At 36.6% G+C, this 24,228-nt stretch overlaps 1 protein-coding gene across 1 annotated transcript; it reads left to right on the forward strand.

The window, feature by feature from the left end:
- The first annotated feature begins 318 nt into the window (after positions 1-318).
- On the forward strand, positions 319-16,670 carry AGBE (1,4-alpha-glucan-branching enzyme). Its single transcript, XM_019047848.2, has 14 exons — positions 319-766; positions 2,499-2,668; positions 3,809-3,924; positions 5,002-5,130; positions 5,890-6,034; positions 6,545-6,635; positions 7,025-7,234; positions 7,623-7,694; positions 9,334-9,505; positions 10,140-10,349; positions 10,912-11,083; positions 12,886-13,070; positions 13,514-13,762; positions 15,296-16,670. The coding sequence occupies exons 1-14, from the start codon at positions 654-656 to the stop codon at positions 15,338-15,340; spliced, it is 2,079 nt and encodes a 692-aa protein (XP_018903393.2). The 5' UTR covers positions 319-653; the 3' UTR covers positions 15,341-16,670.
- Positions 16,671-24,228: the final 7,558 nt, after the last annotated feature.

Below are 24,228 nucleotides of genomic sequence, written 5' to 3' on the forward strand. Positions count from 1 at the left end.
TCTGGGAAGGCTACAGTCTTTCAGCACGCAACCGTCCTCTGAGCCGGCCGTTCCACAACTAACATAATAATGGCGGAACAGCTGATAGTGCGTTTACTTTTAAAAAGAGCCAATAGAAAGTCAGCTTTTATTTGTACCGACCAATGATCGACCTGTTTCTACCAATCAGCCACGTGCTTTTCAACCGGCAGAAGTAAAGGTTGCCATATGTATTATTGGCATTACATTCATTACGTGATTTTTTGAAAGGAAGGAAGTTATGTGTGCTTTTCGCCCCTAAAAACGGCAATTTCGAATTCGTAATTTTTTCGAAATTTTACGCCCTGAGATGAGTATTTTCGCGTTTAAATAAATTAAAAGTAAGGTTTCTTGGCAACAGTGTCCTTTATCACGTGTGCACAGTGTTTACCACAATAATGCTTCAAGGTCACGGCTTGGTTCTTTATCAGCACACACGTTATCAGTAATCTTGGCCAGGTCAAGTCTGGTAAAATGATTTGTTTGTCCGGAATTTACCCTTATCACCAGAAAGACAGTCCCAGAACGGCTCATGTACTTCATGAGCTCACGACAGTCGACTTATTCCGTTGTGTCACATCGTGCCTGCCCCAAAATTTTAATTTTACTTCCCTTGTTTACCTGTCAACCTCAGTATGGGTGGAACGTACACGAAATTGGATCCAATGGAGGTGGAAGTGCCAAAAATTAATCAACTCTTCTCATACGATGGGTATTTGAAGACTTACGAAAGAGAAATCCGGCGCAGGCAAGTTTCTATCCTATGTCGTATAACCCATATGCCTTTTTACCCTCCAATTGTGCTGCTTATCTAGCATATCGGTTTGTCTTTGGAGTGACCTGCTACTCCTAAAACTGTTAAATTTATTTTTTGATCAAATGAGCATTTTTATCGTTCATTTTTTGTCATGTTATGAAGGGGCTGTTTCATTAACCAGCCGCCTGTGTGGTACTCTCCACCGGTGTTTTTTCGAAAGAGAATAAGCCCAACACCTTGTCACTGATACGCCTAACCTCAGGAACAGAGTGTTATTTGGATGCATTTCTGTTAAACAGAACTAAGCGGTAAATTGAGTTTCTTTTGAAGATTCTAGGATCGCGGATAGCGCCTTCTGTGTAACGGAACTAAGCGGCATGGAAAAGCATTGCGAGTATAGGATGGAACGAGCATCGCATTCTGCAACACCTGCCAATCCAAGCCCCCCTCTTCCCTCCTCCCCCTATGGCGCTTAGTTCCATTTGATAGAAATACGTCCATTTGATGAAACGACTCTACTTACTTGAGCTGAAGTATGAATAGCATGCATTATCAATGTTAAGACGATTCGTCAAGCTCAAGATATGTCGCATACTATCGACGTATTACCTTAAGACTAGAGTTTTAATACAGGTTAAACATTTATTCACATTCTGAAGCAAGAGATCTGCAGCTAAAAAACTTCATGTGTGCGCTGTTGTGACATGCTTATTTAACTCGGAACGATTTTGATAGGATCTCAACTTAGGAGAGTATTGTATCTTTGAATTTGCGTCATGCACTCATGAGTGCCCTAATCAAAGTTGAATGCGAATTGAAGTGGGTTCGTCCCTCCTGAACAGAATTTTTCAGTACACTTAGACCCTAAGATTTACCTCTAACTGGGATTTTTACATATCGACGGTGTAAGTCGGCAATCACTTAACTCGATTTAAGATTGGAATGGCCCAAAGTTGCACCTCGTACTGGCAGAGAATTTTTAGCTCTAGAATAAAATCCTTGAGTGTACTCTACTGAGTTCTTATTTGTCGCTTCAAGTGTACATCCAGTATTTACACGTAATCTACCTTTACCTGTCTTTCTTCTTGTCCTTGCTGTAAGTATCTGACTGTAGAGGCTGAGTTGATTTGGTCAAGAATTCGTTATAGGAGGATCTACACTTTTGAGAATGATTCGAAAGTCAATCAATCAACCTAAGAATTTCTAGATTTCAAGATATTTTTTCAAGAACCCCTGAATTTTACATTATACAAGCATCAGGTCTTCTGGTACAGAATTTGATGAAAATTTTTAGATTAATCTCTGAAGTTCGTTTTGGGTGAATATTGCAAGTCGGCTCATCTTTCACTTTGTAATTTTCACTTGATTTGTACTTTCAGGGTTATTTCAAAGTACTTTTTAATCAGATCAAGATCGTAGTTTGTTATAGCCCACAGGGATTCTTCACAAAATGACCGAAAATCCAGAAATGAATGATTGATCTATCCTCTGTTAAATAGTTCTTAAGAGTGCTGTACTCTTAGTCTACTTACCGCAAAGTAGGGTTATTATTAGATTCTTAGAGTGTTTGCTACTTTATTCATGAACTGATTATCAATCACTCTGTTTGAAAGGATGAGGATGTAATCTGATCTTTTATGGCTCCCGTATGTGTAGGTATCGCTGTAGTATTATATAATCTCTATATTTCAATTTACATATGAATTAACTCTTTGTGTCATAGACATGCTTGTTTTTTGGATTATATGGAAATGATAAACAAAACAGAGGGTGGTGTCGACAAGTTTACCAAAGCTTATGATTATTATGGAATCCACATTTTAAATGATAATTCAGTTACATGCCGAGAGTGGGCTCCAGGAGCTAAACAAGTTTACCTAACAGGACAGTTCAGTAAGTATTTCTCAACCAAAATTTTATTTTTTCAAGAATAAATACTGAAGTATTGTTCTTTCATTGCTCTATAACAGTGCTCTTTATGAGGAAGGAGGAGCAAATAATTTCATCATAGGTAATCAAGATTCAGACCTTCAAAGTTTAAAATTATGTGCATTAGAGTTATTCACAGATGTTAAAAAGTATCTCCTCTTCTTTTTAATATGGCTCTCCCTCAGTATTAGACATTCAATTAAAAATCGAGAGATGAGTATCCCTAATTTTAATAATTAAATTATTAAAGGGTTGGTGCCAGAATTTGTCAGCAACTCAAGTAAGGCCTATAGTAAATGAAATTTATGCATTTGAAAGTTTTTTGGAAACTTCAGATGCAAGGCACCTTCAAAAATATACTTTCAAGTGCCTGATAAGGTGACAAAAAACTTCCATGAGCAATGTAGGAAAAATTATCAGTCAAATAAAATGTCTAAAACTTTTCTTAACAGGGTGGGTGCAGTTGGGGAGATGATAATGGAGATGTTGCATGTGTGAGGAATTTGCGATTTGACTATTGATTCTTATGTAAAAGTTTGCGAGAAACACTGGTCCCACTGATTTTCTTTGAAATCAACTCCCAAGCTCAAAAACTGCTCTCCAAGTTGAGGCTGTAATGGAGGGGATATCCTATGCTATCCTGAGAGTCCACCACTACATCAAGACAAACTCTCCATGCAAAGATAGGTAGCAAATACAATAGCAGGGTTGCCATGTTTTAAGTTTTAGAGTCCCCAAATAAAGTGGCATCCCTGTTAATGTATTTGCTCCCTATCTTTGCATGGAGAGTTTGTCTTGATAAAGAGGTGAACTCTCAGGATAGCGTGGGATATCCCCTCAATTACGCCCTCAACTTTGAGAGCTTTTTTGAGCTTGGGAGTTGATTTCAGGGAAAACCAGTGGCACTATCATGTTTCTCGCAAACTTTTACATAAGCATCAATAGTCAAATCGCAAATTCCTCACACCTGCAACATCTCCATCGAGGAGGTAGAAAAATCCGGAAGTTAGTGTTACTTGTGTATTTTATGAACGGCCTATAGTGTACAATTAATTGTGAATGAGATTAATTTTCAATTCTTTCTTTGTTGCATCATTTTTTCAGACAATTGGGATAGAAGGAAGCACCCTTTGAAAAAATTGGAATTTGGTAAATGGGAACTTATTTTACCTCCAAACCCTGATGGATCATCTCAGATAAAACATCTGCAAGAAGTAAAAGTAAGTCATACTTTTCATTAATTTTTTTTAATATATAAGGTCATAAGAAAAATCCATCAGATATTTTTCTCCATCTTTGTAGCCTAAACTTGAACTTACTTAGTTAGCAATAATTTTGTGTGAATGATCTTGCTGTGTCTGGATTATTTCAGCACCATTTGATTGATCGTATGATAAAAAAAAAAACTTGATTTGTAGGAAGTGTGGGTAAAGAGGTTTTGTCCTATCAATTATTAATAATTATCATTTGCTTGGTGCCTGGTATGAGAAGACATTTGAATTTAAGATAACATTTAACCCCTACCAATCAGTCAAGTCCCTGTTTTATGTGCGTTTCGACCTTTGATGTACTCGCAACCAGAACAGTTTTAATTTATGAAGGAGATAGTATTTTTTGGTGTGGCTTATTTTAATTATCGCAGAGGGCTGGAATAATGGGCCTTGAGACTCGGATTTTTAGTTCTCTTGTCAATACGAAGCTCAACCAATTAATGTTGATCTAGAATTAAGGTTGACCTCAAAGTGTTCCTAGTTTGACATTTCCTTGTTTTAGAAAACATATTGACGATGAGACTACGAAATTCTGCACTTGTCTGGAGTCGTTTTGAAATTTTAATTCTGATTTGTATTTTAGAAGAAAACTTGGACAAAATCCACTTGTCACCAGTGGCAGATAGGTGCAGAGCACTTTTTAAAAAATTTTAGAGGGAGAAAAGAACAAAGGGGAGGGGTGTGCCAACTCCCTGAAGGGCTTTGGGAGGATTGGGAGGATAGGGGACTTTGGCGGCTAGGTGTCGCAGAGCGCGAGAGGGTGCTATAACAGTGGCTTTATATATTTATCCAAAAAATTACCTACACCTGAGTTTAGGGTTTTTTAGTTCTCGCATTTTTTCTTCTGACTTATTGAAATCTGTCAAGTGTCTGTACTTTTTTAGGCCTACGTCCTAACTAAATTTTAACTTATAAGAACATTTTATTGTTCAAAAAGGTGTTTTAAACTTAAGTTATTATTTTTAATTCAGCAGTTCCAAGTCAATTAATGTATTTTATTTTCTCTGATTTTTTTGATTTTTTTAGATTGTGATCGAAACAGGAAGTGGGGAATTAGTTGATCGACTATCTCCTTGGGCAAATTATGTAGTCCAGCCTCCAAAGACCGAGGGAGTAACTTACAGACAGTATATTTGGCAGCCTCCAGCCAATGAGGTATTCATCCAGATGTTTTTGTCCTTTAATTTTCTTACGGACGCCAGCTCTCAAAAAAAGTTGGGTGGCTTGGATATTTGAAGACAGGATATCAAGAAATTTCCGGTATATGAAGTGAATTCAAAGTCAGGAAATCATAAAAATTGAAATAGGAGTTGGAAAATGAAACCACCTGTGCCAGTACGGAATAGAGGAGGAGAGTTCAGATTAGACAGGCACATTCTAAGTACTTTTCTAACACCTCTCATGCGTGTAAGGTATTGTCATGAGACTAAAACAATGACAGTGCCGCTGATGTGCCCCCAGTCCAGCAGAGCATTTTCAATGCACCCACCTAAGCTAAAATACTCTCCTCTCTTACTTTCATACCACTACTTATCAGAGTTTTGCTTTGGAGCTCTATTTTTAAATTGTGTACTTTTTTGGCTTTGATTTCTCCTAGCTATATAAGCCCAGATTTTTCTGAACATCCTAGCTGTATCTTCTCTATCCTTCAATAGCAGCATAATAGTATCGGTCAGATTGTAAAATATTGTTGATGAAGGTTAAATGGTAGACAATTCCATCTTAGATAATATAGTCAGTGTCAAGAGAAAGTTTGGCATTCAAGGTGTCGAGAAGTTTCGCAGCTCTCATTTTTTCCCTAGATTGTTGTTTGCAATATTTTTCAGGACTTATAAATTAGCTTTTCCTTCTCCTCCTAATTTGGACAATTTTACTCCAAGAATCTAATTTTTATTCCATTGTCTCCACTTTCAGAAATATCAAATGAAGTACAAGCACATCAAACGGCCAGCCTCCTTACGTATTTATGAAAGTCATGTGGGCATAGCAACTGCAGAGCCAAAAGTTGGCTCGTATAAAGAATTCATTGAGAATGTCATACCTCGCATAAAGAAACTCGGTAAAACTTTGTATTATTTTTTTACACTTCATACAGCAATGAATTTAAGTGGACACTGGATTTCTGTCCTTAAGTTGCACAGACTCAACTTTCATTACCTAATTAAAATTCAAGAGACAGGAGAAAAATTCCAATTTACAAGAGTTTTGAATTAGTGAGGTTTTCGGGTAACAAGAGTTGGGCTAGAAAAATCTAAAGTAGAGAGATTTTATAAATATTTCAAACGAAGATTTAGCTTTAAAAAAAATTAATCTCATTTATATGTATAATATGATAAGTGAAATTTCACCTATCACATTATTGTATTGTGTTGTCCATTGTGTAGGAAATCATGCAGTTTACGGTTAAGTGTGAGACACCCAGTCCCAATTGTGACTTACCAGAATCTTTTAAGTATAGGGAGTCTAAAGTTTCATAAAATTTTCCCAATGTACTTCCACGTTCACTGATAGAATGAAGTCATCATCATTTTTACCTTGTATTTTTGAATTCTCTATTTTAATCTTGCAGGATACAATACCATTCAGCTAATGGCAGTCATGGAACACGCTTACTATGCCAGTTTTGGTTATCAAGTTACTAGTTTTTATGCTGCTTCAAGGTAACGATTGTGTACAGATTATTTTCATTCTTTTTTCCTGTTTACTTTTTTTTTTTAGTGCATCTTTTTCTCCTAATGCTGTGATTTTTGGCAAAAAAAGCTATTGTTTTAAAAATTAAATATCAGACTGCCGCAAAATGTGAAATAAATTACAGCATAATCATTTTCTTTCTGAACAGGAATTTTCAGTGTGACATTCTGTAGGACATTTTGAAAATATTAACGCGGGTTCCCCTTTTACACTATTTAAGTACATTTATGTGGCTTATCAGCAATTAGCTGATACTTCATGGGGGACTATTAGATCTACTTATTTACTCTTTTCGATTATTGAGGTTGATGTCAAATGATATTAATCTCTGCATGTCAATCAAATTTGTATTTTACAGTCGATTTGGAACGCCAGATGAATTGAAAATGTTGATTGATGCTGCCCATAAAAATGACCTGTATGTTCTCCTGGATGTGGTTCATTCCCATGCTTCCAAAAATGTTCTTGATGGTTTAAATCAATTTGATGGCACTAACAGCTGCTTCTTCCATGATGGTCCAAGAGGTGAACATCCTTTGTGGGATAGTCGACTTTTCAACTATTCTGAGTGAGTCTTATTTTAATAATTGTTTTTTTAACACTCTCTATACCATCAAAAAAATGGCACTGATTTAATTTACACGCTCATTTTCTTCCCTCTTTCAATCAAGGAATTTCGCTTGAAAAAAAATATTAACTGTCTCCTCAGAAATAATTTCCTCTTGAAGCAATTCTGAGTACTTTTGAGTAAAGAAAGAAGTAACCAGGATGTATTTGAGTTCAGGATGTATTTGAGTTTTTCTCCGATGTCTGCTATGATTAAAAAGAATTTCAAAACTCACCTCCATTTTTTGTTAAATTTCACTTTGACGATTGAATAAACCTCTATTTTTTATGATTGACTGAGTATTAGTTTAATTGTGAGTAATATGTTCTGAATGTTGACTTTGTTACAGGCATGAAGTTTTGCGATTCTTACTGTCTAACTTGCGATGGTACATGGAAGAGTATCGTTTTGATGGATTCAGGTATTCTAAATATTTTCTTTCACTGTCCCAACCTTACCTCTATGTTTGTGCCATCAATCAAGAGGCACTAAATATCGATGATTATTATATGCCAAATGATGCAAAGGATGAGTTGTTACTTCACTGAAATACTTTCTGCCCCATCATCTTGTAAAGCTGAAAACAACCTGATAGTAATTGAGTTTTTCATTTTTATATCGGAAATTTAATGTATGTGTGATCCTCATGCTTTCTGGGCTATCACCATGCCTATCATTATTACGAAGAATAACAAAACTCTCATTTGCTGTAAATAAGGAGCTAAGCACATTTGGAACAGGCAAAATTCGGTCAACTTTATCCTTACTGTAGAAATAACTGACTGTTTACCCAAGAATAGAATTCACAAAACATTTTTTGTTTTTAAGGGTAATTTCAAGTAAGAACAGCAATTATCCAAAGGACTATCCACAGAATAGGGGTCACTATTCAAGTATTACTAAAGGTATTTTTGCCAACTTTTTGACCTCTCCCCTCCCCCCTGAAAGGCATCCGTAAGAAATCTCTGACCCCCCCCCCCCCTTTTGAATTACATAAGATTGGCCAGGACCCCACCCCCATTTTTCCAGAAAAAAATGGAGAAAGCCTGGTAAAATAGCTGGAATAAATTTAAAGCTTTTGTAAAGGTACTTTGAAGAAAATCAGCAAAGAAAGAAGCAAATAATTGAAATTTAATTGTCAGGGTGTTTACCAGTCATAGCAAACAAAATTGGGGACTTTCGGGGACTTCTAAGGGTGTTTTTTCAAGAAAATTAGGGTTTCACAGCTCACAACGCGGTTAAAGTTTTTTTTTTTTTTTTTATTATTATTTTTTAACAAATAGCCTTTATTTACAGCAGAAAGCTTACGTGAGACTCGGCCTTGATCCACCCTCCCCCCTTTGTAAGGCTCTGTAAGACAAGCTCGGACCGCCTCCCCCCCCCCCCCTTAAGTGCCTTACGTAATACTTGAATGGCCCCATATTGAGAAATTTGGTGCCGGCTAATTTTTTATATTATTTATCATGATGTTATTTATGGCCTCTTGTGCTCAAAAAGCCTTTATAATCGAATTTTCCATGTGCCAATCTCAAAAACTGTGAGGCTAAGAAGTAAGTATTTTGGAATTTTTACATGCAATACACATGAATAATGTCGCATCGTCTTATCGGTGATCAAGGAGAGCTTTTGTTTCCTTGTAAGCCAAGAAGATAAGGGAGGCGAAAAGAATCAAATCCACACAGACAATGTCTACAATCTAATGTCCACATATATGTAGCAACAACCTCACATCTCCATTAGAAAACGCATGAAAGAAGGCCCAAGAATGTAATTCTTAACTGGTTTTTTCAACATGGACACATAGGAAGTTACATTAAAAGCTTATCATGCGCAGGAGGTCATATCAAATAATATCGAAATTAAGTGGTGCTAAATTTCTATGTATTCTGCGGGTAGGTCTTCGTAAACTTTTTTGAGACAGGAAGAAGTTAAGCCATCTCAGCAACATCACAGTTCTTCGTTTAGCAATGTACAATGCAGTTGGTTCTTGTTTAATAAATGCTGCCTATTTAAAGTCATCAATGCTTGCCATAATTATCCTTTTTTCCTCTTTCTCAAAGGTTTGATGGTGTAACTTCTATGATCTATCACTCCAGAGGTGTTGGTCATGGATTTAGCGGTCACTATGATGAGTATTTTGGTCTGAGTGTTGACACAGAGGCGCTCGTCTATTTAAAATTAGCCAATCACATAATACATGAGTTGTATCCCAATGCAACTACAATTGCTGAGGTATGAAAAATAATTGTATTTTTCTTATTCTAAATCTTGGTGTTGGGACAATAATCATGGATTGAGTGGATGTGTAAATATAATGGTTTTCTACAAGTAATTTGATCTTATTTTGCTGTGGAAAGATGTACTCATTAAAAAATTTGAAAATTATGTTTACTTGTGTAAATATTCTGCAAGATTATCCAGGACTGCATTTACAGAATTATAACTTTAGAATACTTTTAATGCACCGGGTATTTTGCCATGAACCTTTATTAGCTCAGCTAAACTTTGCCACTCTGAAAAATTTTTCTGTGATTCATCTTATTGTATCCTGTCCATTTCTATTAAGCCATTGAAAAAGTTCTGTCTGCGTGCCTCTCAAAAGACAGATATAGGGGACAGTATTGCGCAGACTGAAACTTTAAGAAGTTCAGACAGAGAGAACAGCTGCTGTTTCTGACAACAGTTTCATGACAGTTTATCAGTATTATTTACAGAGGGTGTAGTGTTTGTTGCTCACCAACAAAGATTCCTGGGAGCAACCAAACCTTCCAGATTTTTGATACATTCAGTTGAAAAATAGCTTGTCATCAGTCAACCATTGCTTCATAATTATGTTACTATATTTTATTTTTTTGTCCACCCAAAGGATGTATCTGGTATGCCAACATTATGTCGACCATCCGATGAAGGAGGTATCGGGTTTGATTTCCGTTTAGGAATGGCAATCCCTGATAAGTGGATCAAATTATTGAAGGAAGTACCAGATGACTCTTGGGATATCGGAAATATTGTTCATACCTTAACCAACAGACGCTGGATGGAAAACACGGTGGCATATGCAGAATCACATGACCAAGTATGATGTATTTCTGATTAAAACTTCCAACTTGTCATGAAATATTCCTTGTACGGTTGTGAATTTTTTTCGCAGCATTATTTTACAATGTAAATACTGGTTAATCCACAAACAAGTTCTAAAAATTATAGTTTGTAACTGAATCAAACTAAAAATTAAAAAAAAAGAAATGAAAAAGTTATTCTTACTAACATTGCTTCTTTAGAGGCAAATCTCACCATTTTAGAAGCATTTAGAAGTTTTCCTAATGTTGTGATAGAAGATCGGTCTAGGCTGTCTAGAATAGGAATATTATTTGCTATGGAAGATGTACTTCAGGGGCGAATTATGAAAGGATTAGCCCAGACTAAACCTATAGAAATTTTCTTATTATTATTTTATGAAAATAGAAAATATTCAATAAATTCACTGTTTTAATGTTTTCAAAATAATAATTTCTGTAAAATGCATTTTTGCTCCTGAAGATGTAGCACCAACTCACTTGACTGTACCTTTGTTTTTGCAGCAAACTCCTAACAATGTCTGTCTGTCACATTTTATGCTCATGATTTTTATATTTCAGGCTTTAGTAGGTGATAAAACTATTGCATTTTGGTTGATGGATAAAGAAATGTACACTCATATGTCAACGATCTCCGAGCCATCTTTAATTATTGATCGAGGAATTGCCTTACATAAAATGATTCGACTGATTACCCATGCCCTTGGAGGAGAAGCATACCTTAACTTCATAGGTTTGTTTTTTAATAGTTAGCAATATGGTAATCACATAATCAAAACCAAGAACATTGTAATCAAGAATACAGTAAAATGAAGTATTTGCAATACTATAACTCCCTTTCATCCTTGGACCAAGAATAAAGAGTCTGACTGCTGCAGCTGCTGTTAGGCGGACATTTTAGTTTGATTGGTTCAACTATCAAGATAAAAGTGGTTTGACCACAAACGCAACGGAAATACGTGGTTTTGGACATTGACCCAAACGTGGTTTGGTTGATGTAAAAAGCAAGCAAATATTACCCCTGGCATTTGAAATAGGAAGAGGTTGAGCCAGGGGTGCAGAAACTTTGTATTGTGGTCGCTTATCAAACACGAAATGGAGGAACCCTTGTGAGAACAGGAATGGAGGACAGGGTTTTCAGTTTTTTTTATATATGCATTTTTGTTTTCACCATGTTATAAAGAAGGCCAATTTTGTTTGTTCGTTTTTTTTTTTTGGAGAGGGAGGGATTTTTTCAATTTGTTTGAATTTTTTTGGAGTTACTATTTATGCATTTTTGCCAACAATGAAGGAAGGCTTGGATATTTTTAGCTCAGGGTTGCGCCATTCACCAGAATCTCATGCTCACAGTTCTGCTTGCTGAAGCGTGAATTGTTGAGACCACATGTGAAGGCACTTGGAATAAAAACTTTCACAAGTGAGATTTTGTAATCATGCCCACCATCATTCTCCTACATTCTCCTTCATTCATCTTATATATATATAAAGTCGCTTTACAACGCACTCTGGCGTTCTACGACCCCCAAACGCCACATATGCCTATTTTCCCAGAGGTTATCGGGCAACTAACACCGCAACATCTCTTCGTCAACGCCCTGCCGCCAACCCTTTACGGGACGTCCACGTTGTCTCTTCCCAGGTGGTACCCAATCCAAAACTTGTTTGGGCAACCTCTCCTCCGACATTCTTTGCACATGTCCATACCAGCATAACCGCCTGGACATGACGTCGTGGACGATATCTTTCTCAACCTTCATCACCTGGCGAATTCTCTCATTACGGACACGGTCCCGTCTCAAAATGCCGGCAGATCGCCGCCAAAAATCCATTTCAGTTGCCCTCAACATTTCTTGCGTTCTCTTCGTCAAAGGCCATACTTCACTACCATAGAGCACGATACTTTTAACGATGGCGTCATATATCTGGTGCTTGTTTGCTTTTGAAATGCTCTGATCCCAGAGCACCTTGTTCAGCATCGCGATGGCTCTCCTGCCCTGGATGATCCTGTTCTTCATTGCTCTATCCATCCTTCCATCCTGATCTAGCCAGACACCGAGATACTTATACTCGTCACACTCTTCGATGCGCCGTCCATCCTCAAGCTCTATGCTTTGCCGTTGATGCGCTGCTCCCACGACCAGCTTCTCTGTCTTGGACACACTAACATCCATGCCCCATTTCCGATATTCTTCAACCAACTTCCGCGTCATGTAATCTGCATCTTCTTCATCTTGAGCTACTACGATCTGGTCATCGGCAAAGCATAGAGCTTAATTCTTCTTTATTCCTCAAATATTGCTAATGTTGTATTGTTATTGTTGTTGCTGTGTTGCTGTTTATTCTGCAAATATGGTTAAGTAAATTATCTGTATACCTAGTAAAAATTCAACTCTTCTAAATAATTCAATAGTCACCAGGTTGAGATGGAATGTAAGGCCAATGAATCTTAACAAGATACATATACATATTTCAATGATAGGTAAATAATTCAATTAATCAGCCAACTCAGATTCAACCTCTTTTTTGCCCTAACAGGTAATGAGTTTGGACATCCAGAATGGCTAGATTTTCCTCGCATTGGTAATGGAGAGTCGTATCACTATGCTCGCAGGCAGTGGAATCTAGTGGATGATGAACTACTGAAATACAAGTACCTCGCCAATTTTGATGCAGCCATGAACCACCTTGAAGAAAAGTATGGTTGGCTCCGATCGAATCCTGTATGTTTTTAGTTCATTATCATGTTCGGTATTCATTATTTTTTGAAAAGACAGTTTTGAAAGTTTCATGAATGACAAAGAGATAGACATGCATTAACAAAACGTAGCCTCTCATGGGCATGCAGTGTGACAGCCAAATGCCAGGTAGAGCTCATCACTCCTCTTTTTAAAATCTTCTAAGTCAGTCTAAAAGGTGTCTATGGGGGTTTTTTTCTCTCTTTATTTTCATTAACAAATTTTTAAAATCTAAACTCACTTTTTTTCGCTCCAAGTTTAGAAGAACTTACGCAAGTTCCTTTTGATCTTTGCAGCTTTTCTGCTCTCAATTTTTCCCATTAATATTCGTCATTATCCTGATTGTTTTGGCGATTAGTAATAGTAAGGAAAGTTTTCAATTTTGATTGCCCAGGTTTCAGTATTGGATTTATTTTCATCATTTTCAGGCATATGTCAGTTGGAAACATGAAGATGATAAAGTAATCGCCTTTGAAAGAGCCAACTTACTGTTTGCATTTAATTTTCATCCAACTAAGAGTTTTACGGATTACAAACTCGGTGTTGACCTGGCTGGCGAATTCAAAGTTGTGTTGAATTCAGATGCTCCTGAATTTGGTGGCCACAATCGCATTGACCCTAATGTCACTCACTTGACTCACCCTGAGCATTGGGCTCATCGCCTGAATTGGCTGCAAGTAAGTACAAGAAATGTCAAACTGTGCATTCTGTTACTCTAAGAAGAGTGTGTGACAACATAATCATTACAGTGCAGAGTAGGGATGGTCGAATATTTCAAGAATCGAATATTCGATTTTCGAAATATCATCACTGAGATAATCATATCACAATCGAATGTTGGTGAAAGTATTCGAATATTCAATTTTTATTTGATTAATATTCGAAAAGGTAAAACTGCGATTTTTTATAACTTTCCCTCCTATAGTTCGAAATTACAAAGTTAAAAAACTCCCCTCAAGACCTACAGACCGTTCAGTACAGACCTACATGCTCTGGAGTCCTAGTTACCACCAGTACGGTTCAAAAAAAGTCCATTGTGGGGAAATACTTTCCAAAAGTGTGAAAAATGGAGCCCTGTGCGAGCTTTGTTCCACCATTCTGTTACATTTGTGGAGCACTGTTACATTTGTGGAGCACTATTACAAAAAAATAAAAAATCTGGGCACTAATCGGAAAGATTCGAATACTCGCTTCAAAGTATTCAAAATCGCAAGATTCGATTTCTCAAATAATCGCAATATAAAAGTTTCGAATATTCGAATAATCGCATTCGAATTCGATAATCGTCCATCCCTAGTGCAGAGTTTTCTCATCGAGATTCCAGGATGAAAAATCTACAAAGCAGATACTGCCCAAAACATAAAAAAAAAAAAATAGTGTCACCAAGAGGACAATGGAGCATTGCAATCTTCATATGTAGTTTGACAGCAACATGATGGTAAGAAGTCTTGATTGGTACTGGAAACATAAAAATACCTACCAGAAAGTGAAAGCAGGAAAAATGGACTACATTTTGCCATCAGGAACAACGATTTCTGGCTCAGTTTAGAAGCAACGTATGTGCCGACAGTTTCCCTATGCACATTGGGGATTTTACAGATGAGCCAGAAATCGTAGTCCTGAATTACCAAGTGTAGTCCAAATGTGTACCGGACGAAACATTTTCCGTAAAAACTATGGTATGGTACAAGAGAGAAATACAAAGAGACAAATACACAGTACACATTTTGGAAACTTTGAGAACAAAGCTAGAGGAACAGCATCTGGTAGGGGCTGGATCAGAAAGGGCAGAAGAAAACTCAGTCTCCAAAATGAAGTCAGAATGTAGTTTATCATAATCATCACAATTAGGTATCAAAAAATGCAACTACAAAGGGCCAGGTGGCCGTGTTGAAATATATTTGCTTGATTTTACTTATTGTTTTCAGCTGTGTAATGCCATGAGCTGTAATTAGTTCAAAATACATTATCTTATTATGTCACTGCTTGACAGCATTTTTACTTCATCAATTGTACTACTGGTGGTGTACCATCGTACCACTGTACTTAGCGCAATGATTCATTGGATACAGGTCATTAACTCCCTTAGAAGTCTCTTTAAATTTTGAAATTCAATTCATTCAATCTACATTCAAGATTAAGTTGCCTGATTCTTTAAAATTCTTCATGAAATTAACTCTAATTTTTTTCTCCGCTTTTTTCCCCCATAGGTCTATTTACCATCAAGAAGTGTAGTTGTATACGCCTTGAAATAGTCATCCAAATGAAGTTGAATTCGTCCTCTCCAGTGTTGCCTGAAAATATTTATTTATCAAAGTTCATTCAGACTTTTATGTTATATTTATTTCGTAGAAAATTTTTTGTGCGTTTCTAAACTCACCCTTTTTCGTTGATTTATTATTAACATTACGTTATTATGGAAAAATTTTGTTGAACCACAGGTTTGTCAGATTTTTGTCATCTTTGATCGTACTTACTAACTTCTAAAAATGCGTGCCAAAGTCTAACTCCAATGAAATAATCGTATTTTAGTCCATATTTTTATCTAGTTACTCTATACAGGAAAAAATCTTAAAATTACAGTCCATAGTCCTGTAAAATTTTTTTTTCTCTTTTTGAATTTAAGTCACAATTTCAAAGATCTGTTCCCAAAGTTCAATTTCTTTATTATATCATACATTTTATGTTGATGATGTTGATTTTAAAGTGATCTTAAAATAAGTACACCCAAAACTATTATCTAGTCTCTACAAACTGTACCTACATCGAGCGTAATTGCAAAATGAATTCAGCTTTAACCTAATTTCAGGGAATCTAGTTATCATGATAATAATGCGATTTTCTACATCTCCTGTAGAATCTTCAAGCTGCCAAAATCAATTATGTAGTTTTCATTTTCCAGTGTGCCTAAATTTACCTATCGGAATCATTTTGGTCTATGATGCCCTTTTAAGAAAATTCAGAGAACAGTGTCAAATGAGCTCATCACTAATCACTGTATTGGTAGTAAATGTGTGATCGACTCTAACGTGGTGAGACATTGCCCAGTGCACATTTACCTAAATGAGGATGTAAAAAACTTTCTCTATCAATAATACTTTCATAATTATGTCTTCCAGAAGTAGTCAACTTGTGCCTCTTCTTTCTCCCTTTTCATCACATATTTTTCTTTCCTCGTCTTATTTGAGTTCAGAAAATCCTCTCAAATTGAGATATTTTGGAATTCCTCTGTTGGGTTGTCCATTATTTTGCCTGTGATTTTTACGTGCCTAATTTTTACATTAAGACTTCAATAGCCAAATACTTAAATCAAAGACAACAGGAGCAAACATACGATGAAGCAAATGTCTGTACTTACGTACTATTTTTGATGTGTTTTATTTGTATTCATTTATAGTGCCATTTACACTGTGATAGATTCCTTAGTAGTAATTTATTTTCACTGAAACTCGTATCCTAATTATCTATTTAATAAATCTTTCTCCTAAGATTTTCTGAATTAGATATCGCTGCAAAGAGCTCTTTATTTTTTTAATTTTTCTGTCATTCTCATATTTTTAGAAATATTAAATTTTTTTTTATGTCTTTACCTTCTTTTTTATTTTAAAATCACTAATTGTAACAGTCTCTTAAGATTTGATTTGTTATGAAGAGAAGAATTTTGACAAAGCAAGGAAGAATCCTGCACAGAAACTGAAGAAATTTGGCTCTAGCTAAATTCGTTTTTTATCTGATATTATGTTCTTCGCAAATTCTCAAGAATGATATGAGCCTTTGACGGAACGGAACCTTTTGATGTGCCAATATTGAAAAAAATGGAGGTCGGAAGGTGAATTTTTCAGAATTTTTACATGCAGGTATTATCTGGTTAAAATGTTGAAGCTCCAAGAGAGCCTGTCTGTCCAAGCTGCGACGCCTAGAGCCCATCGCAACAACTACTTCAAAGCAAAAAGGCTTTGCATATCAGACTTATTGTAAGTAGCAGTGCCGCATCTTCGTAACATAGGATATGTAACAATTTGGGGGGGAAAAACCCTTTTTAGCCCAACTTTTCTCTTCATCAGCACATATTAAGTTCAATTTTTAAGATTCATTTTGTTCAGGAGATCATAAGGAATCGAATCTCTCAGTTTTCTGTACAGGGTCCATTGCACAAGATTACTTAGAATTTATCTACAAGACTGTACCATGGTGTAGAGCACTCCACTGAGCAGGGTATACACTCTGTAGAAACAAAATTAGTCTTGAACAAGCCCATACGGTATGAGACTCAATGTAGTTAGAGTCATGCATGAGAATATGCAGTTGAATGTTTTATTTTTAGATGAATCATCTGTGAGTCCTAGCACATGGCCCAATACACAGGAATATTCAAGTATACTTCTGAGACCATTCATTGATAAATCCAAACAGTCCCAAATATTCGAAATGTTTCTCGAATAAGCTCAGAACATTCTGAGAAAGAGGGAATGAAACAATTCAAACATTAGGAATAGTCTAGAATCATTCTGGAAATTTCCACATCAAAACATCCGATACATTACAGAGAAAATATTCCACCCATAAAAATTTTCCACGACATTTTATTTTTTAACTGATTAAGAACAGAAATTTCACAGATTTTGTTTTTAATTTTGATAGAACAAAAATTGAACATTTCTATGGCATTCAAAAAAAAGGAAGAAATGCAGACACTTTACAAATTAAAATACAAATTTTTTCGTGTTGAATGAACATTTGCGACTATTTGACACACATTTAAGTTTAAAATCATATTATTTTTCTGTGCCATTTACCAATTGTAAATATTTTTTTTAAGAAAGAATTGACAGTACAAGGGTTATCTCGTACCAGGGGTGAACATAAAATGTCCGGTGGAAATTCATGATTCTACGGTAATATGATAGCTGGCAGTGGAAACTTTGAAATAAATACCATTAAATTCTAGAGAGGAAAAACGAAAGAAGTATCTTCTATTCAAAAATCAAATTTTAGCAAATAAGCTGTAGGCGATTAGAACAAAACGCTGAAAGGAGAGCTTGAACTGGAGAAGATGGTCAATAGAGAAAAATAAAATTTACAATTCGAAACGCCAAAAATAACACCCTACTGATGCGCTTTTGACATTGCCTAGCTGCGCCTTTTATTTAGGAAGAAAACACAAATTTGGGGCTCTTATCCCAAGGATTTCCCCGGCGAAACCGCTTACCCATACTAGAAAAAATAAAGAAAGAAAAACAAAATAAATATTAATCATAAATTCACCCCAGAAACTTCTTACCTACTAAAACAAAAGAAAATGAGAACATAATAAATCTGAATATAAATTACCCGAAAGGTCACAAAACATAACACAAATGAGAATTGACATACTTCTGATGATAAGATTTGAAGAAATATTGACGTGAAATTTATAATACTACAGAAAATGAAACTAAATGACGATAAGGAATTGAAACTGTAAACTTCAACACGCATGTATTTTTAAAATCATGATAGTTTTCCTAAACATTACCAAAAATATAAATACATTGATAACTTAGAAAAATAAAATAGACCAGCACAGTGATGTGCTCGTAGTGTTTTATTCCTCGTCAGTGATCCCCATGAAGCATTTGGATTCAAGATAAGTAAGGGAAAAGTAAACGTAGTAAGCTTGAGTAAGCTTAAAGTAAGTGAATTCACATTTCTTCACATTAAGTATCCTTAATCAAATTTGATAAAAATGTCACTTTCTGAAGAAACCTTAAGTAATCTTACTTGAGTTTATTAAAATCATTTTACCAATAATACCTAAACGATTTATGTACATTAATACACTTAATAAATCTAGTGTCCATTACTGACCAAAATTTAAGCTAATAATGAGATCGCCACTTCCGGCCAAGTATCGCAACTCCAGCAGTTTAAAAAGTTCTGCTGCAATTAAGTAATTTATAGAGAAATCGTTGATTCTGTTAGAAACATGTCACTATTTTTATCACATTACACTGAGAAAATTTTAGTGAAATTTTTGGACCAGCTTTGTCGAACAATTTCTCTTAATAAAAAATCAAATGGCGGCGAAAATTTGTGCACTTCACATGGATCTGATACCATTGGCCGAAAGTGACCGATTTAATCATGCATAGATTATCAATTGAAGCGTACATCACGTCAAACCGAAAAGTCCATTTGCTCCTCCCTAACGTCTTTTCTTATAGAACCACTTAATGCCGGAACGAGCCTGTACTGCAATACGTTATGGTAAATTTAACAGGGTGATATACACCAACCCGGTCAGGCTTAGTGCCTCAAATTAATTTGTACCGACAGCTTCAGGACGCTTGGAGCCAACAAACCGAATGAAAAAATGCAAAAGGGATTCTTCAGTTACATGGCATAGTAAGGTTGTTTGTTGCAGGGATTGACATGGGCCGGGCTTAATTGCATGCAAAGATGTTTATAATATTCATACCACTACACCTAACTTCAACTAGTATCCTGTCTTCAAAAATATTACCTGAAAAATAAACACCAATGATGCTATTCATTGATACTTTTGACAACAGCACTTTTCCACGGTCAGTAGTTTCTCCCTTTAGAATATAGCAATGCATAATAAAAGGTAACGAATCGAACTTCACCCCACACCCTTCAAATTTTTCTACAAAAAATTTCCGTCAGCACATAACATTTTTAGGAAAACAATAGCTGCTAATACTTACGTTTTATTTTTCTCTGAACACACTTCAAACTTCTTTTGGTTATGTGCTTTTGCGCGATGCATGGTGACTTGCTCAAAACCCATGAGGTTTTAGTCCCTGCTAATGTCCGATCGGATACTGCTCAGTTGAGAAACTGACAGCCATGTCCATAGAAATACGTACGCCGCTTTCTCTAATCCTTATGTAAGAAATACCAGATAGAGGGAGCATGCTGGAGTTGCAGAAGCCCGTCAAAAACCGAAAAAACACACAAATAAACAGCATTAATACAAGGCATTAGTGATCAGTTCTGGTGAGGTGGCACTTGTGACTGTTTTGCTCTTAGAGTTTATTCCATACTTGACGTCAAAGTTTACCGGTGAAAAAAATATTTTCCTAATGCTTCCAGCTGTTCATTTCAGTAGAATGAAATTTTAAAATATGCCCATCAAAATGTGCAATTCATTCCAAAAACTATAAATCCGGTGTAACCTCCTCAATTGTTTATACCAGAGAGTGTTTCCAGATCTCTCTTGAAACTGAGGGAAAAAAAAAATATGAAAAAAAAAAATTTTTTTTAGATTTTAATAGAAATTTTTTTTTTTATTTTGGCCCTTCTAAATGGATTAACAGTTACCTAAGTGAGTTCAGTTTGTGAACTCTTACCATAACCAAGTCGCCAACTTTTTGATTTTCAAACCCCGTTTCTGCAAATTGATGAAACTGAGAATAGTAGGCAATCTGAAATCGGTCAGTTAATGATCGGCTTTTTCGCCCTCCATCCCAAATCACAACATTTCCACTATTGAAAATGTTACATCATTAACACATATCTCCTGAAATTTGACCTGACAATGGCCCAAAATTTAGGTTTAGGGCATGGTAACATGAGTTTGCTCATTTGAGTGTCGCTCTTGGAAATAACAAACATACTGGTTACCGCACTCTAGTGCATTTTGTGTAAATGATTGCCCTAGCACTCAGTACAAGGGAAAACGAAGCCTAAAAACGATAAAAAAACTCGGCGCGCTCTGTACGCTTGGATACTTCGGACATACTCTGTCCTTACACGCAGGTGAAGGATATGCGATTCCCGATTTTGAGAATTGATCAGGCTTACTTTTTTGACGGCATCTAACATTGCCGGGTGTATATAAGAAGCAAGGACAATGAGACGGAGCAGGCTTCAACGGAACAGCGTTTTCTGGTTATTCCCTACGAGATATTCTAACAATGCTATGAACTCAGTTTTAAGATAAGTACATATGGATCTAGTGTATAGGGCACTGAAACATATGATGATATTGCTTGAGTTTCAGGGCTTCCTGTTCGCCTGACATGCTATCCCACGCGTGGTGATGTTCGGAACATGCAAGAGTAGCATTGTTACATTCACTGAGAAATTAGTAAGTTATTGTTGAAGATGTCAACCGATGCTAACTCCCAGTAGAGGGGTTGTAAAAATAATAGAGATACGGGAACATATCATCACTCCTGGACAAATGGACGCATATCTTTGTATTGTAACTCGAACCATAATGGTCATATAACCTTTGGTGCGTACATTGCAGGTTTGGGGGATTATGAGTGATGACCTATTTATATTGTACGCTGAGTCTGTTTTAATTACTATAGCGTCCCCAACTTAGTGATGGACTTTGGTCTAATCGACGTAAGGTCTAAATTTGCGCACCTTTGTCTGCCCGTGATGGCGTACAAGCCATTAGCGCATGTCTATTCGTGCACTAGCCAGCGTATCACAAGATGTTAATGGGGTCTTGATGTTCCATCCCCGCCTGCACTTATCGACTCGCTCTGATCGCTAGCACTGCAGTTTGTCTCATGTGAGTTAATTGAGACTCTCCACCTTGTTAACAAAAGTATTGCATGGTTTCCCAGTGAGCTCCTAAACCGAAACGAGACCTGCCCGCTCCAATGTAGTTCCCAGAACGACGTTGCGTCTAGCACAAGAATGACCACTGTGACAGTATAGGTCTTTTCATGTGAGAAGTGAAAACATAAATTTTCGTTGGCTGGAGCGTGGAAATCGCATTGAATTAGTCATTATTTTGGTAGGTCTGTCGATCTACAGTATTTCCGGAAATGATTACTTACAAAATTTAAGGACTTACAGTTAGTTGGAGCCTGCCATCAGGAAAGAGACTCGGGAATAATACAGACACCTAATCTGCGCTCGGTGATCTACAGTAACGAGTACCACGCGACTCCTTCCTGGCATTAGCAAACGACCGAAACGTAGCGGCGGGGTTGTTAGTTTACGTGAGTTTTGGGTGGGAAACGTCGTGCACAGCTGGCGTACTTACCCGAAAATGTTGTTTCCGGAGAACCGGTATCGATGAGCACGTATGGGTACGGTGCGCGCTCGCCGGTGGGCTAGTAAATGAAACCATATTTGACAGATAAAACGTGTCTTCAAGCACGAGCAATCCATCCGTAAATCGAGCGCGATAAAATCGAAAGTTAGGCACCCACACGCGAATGTTTTCGTGTACAAAGAAATTGGTCTTTAATTAAAATTAAGATTTGTGTTTGCATCTAAAGAAACATCCATGAGACCAATGTTATTCTAAATTTTAAATAAATGACTTCATTTCATTTTAGCACCTCCAATTTTGTCATTGACTCCAAAAATATGTTTCACTGTGAAAAAAATCTGCGCGTCTAGTATTGGAGTTAAGCGATAAGTTGATACTCGCCGCCAATGGTCGCTGCATTGCAAAGATGGTCTCGGTCTGCCCGTAATCGTGCATGAAACAGTGCCCCTTCAAGCCTTTGCGGACACCATGATATACATTCGGTCCTGCTTACCATTGTCTCCATCGCCCTAGAATAAGTAAATCTGAACGTGCCACACAGCGATTAACTTTTTTATGACGCGTGCGGTGACACTTCGCTAAACGTTACGTAATAAATTCTTACAATACTGAAAATTTAATTTATAATATTATTGACACATATTTAATAAACATGGTCAATTTTAAATTAAAATATGTTTTTGACAAATTATTTATTATTTTCTGCAGGGTTTTTTATGAATATGATAAACCATACATATTCCGTTTTAATAATTATTCGTTAAATATATCGATAACATTATCCAGAAATATTACTCAATATTGCTTGCAATTTTTGTAATTTTCTTGTAGATTTTTTTTAAAACATTGTCAGAAAAATGTTATTAAGACAACGTTCAAATACATTATCAACACATTGCTGAAAAATATTACGGTGAAATGTTGCGTGACAACATTTCCATGAAACATTGCCAAAAACGTCCACATGCCGCATGCCGGCGGGGTCATGCATAAATCAGGTGTGACATGTTTGTGATGTCGAGAAATCGCTTTGAGCATGAACATACATGGAGACCTATATACCAGTGGTACCGCGCCCCACGGGCGTACGAGCCAGCTCGTAATGTTCAGACATTCGAAGAATATCCGATTTTACCCTCTATCCAAGAATATTCTCAGAATAATCTCTGATATTCAAAGGCGCCCAAAAAGTCGGAAAACTCATTGGGTCAGAATATTCTTCCGAACTTTTTTGTGCTATCGGGTGAGCTGAATTTCGGTTGGTGCCTCAAAAGAAGGCGCTCCAAGGGGGAGGGACCCAAGACCTCCCCTACCCCCTCCTTCCCGGAAAGGAGGAAGAATGCTACATTGGTGCGATACCAAGGAAAATAATTGAAAATCCATCACTGAAAAAACCCTGCTTTTACACAATTTTGAGGCAACAGTTGCGAAAATATTGACATCAGAAAAACTGAATTTGGAAAATAAAAAGTTAAAAGACGCGAAAAATAAAATGTTAAAAATACAGGCAGCCGTCACATGGGCGCAACTATAAATTGTCTGTGGGGAGGGGGTCACAGGAGGATGTAGAACTTGGGCTAAGGGGGGTCTGAGGGATTCCCCTAGGAGGGGGATTTTTGAAAATTGGAACGTCTCCAGAGAAATTTTAAGCCACTCTCAATGACAAATTAAATGAAATTACATATTTCAAATCTCTGAAATTTTGCTGACTTGCTTTTAAAAATATCATATCTTATTGTGGATTTTAATATAATTCATCTCAAGTTAATTCTCATGAAAACATGTATTTCGTTAAAATGAAAATGAAAGAAAGACAAAACAAAATAAATGGCAGCTATGAAGAAACTGATTAAAATTAATCCAATTATGAAATAATGAATGAACCATTTTAATGAGGAACTAAACAAATGAGCAAAACTACAAAATACTACAGAAATGAACTAGATAAATGAGGCCGAGTAGAATTGAGGGGAGGGGGGGGGGGGGGCGCCCGCCCCCTTTTTCTGCCCAAGCTAGCGGCTTGGAATGAGGTCTTAAAGATTGTGTTCCTCCAGGTAACATTACCCATTGTCTTTGCCGTGGACCCATGTAGCCTAATGGCAAACCCGGCCCTGTCCCGGA

Source organism: Bemisia tabaci, chromosome 1 (genome assembly GCF_918797505.1).
Source record: "Bemisia tabaci chromosome 1, PGI_BMITA_v3".
NCBI lineage: Eukaryota > Metazoa > Arthropoda > Insecta > Hemiptera > Aleyrodidae > Bemisia > Bemisia tabaci.

Coding starts and splice junctions, on each gene's coding strand:
- AGBE (XM_019047848.2), top strand. CDS start 654: ATGGGTGGAACGTACACGAAATTGGATCCAATGGAGGTGGAAGTGCCA. Junction 5,131..5,889: donor GGCAGCCTCCAGCCAATGAG/GTATTCATCCAG, acceptor CTCCACTTTCAG/AAATATCAAATGAAGTACAA. Junction 7,235..7,622: donor CGACTTTTCAACTATTCTGA/GTGAGTCTTATT, acceptor ACTTTGTTACAG/GCATGAAGTTTTGCGATTCT.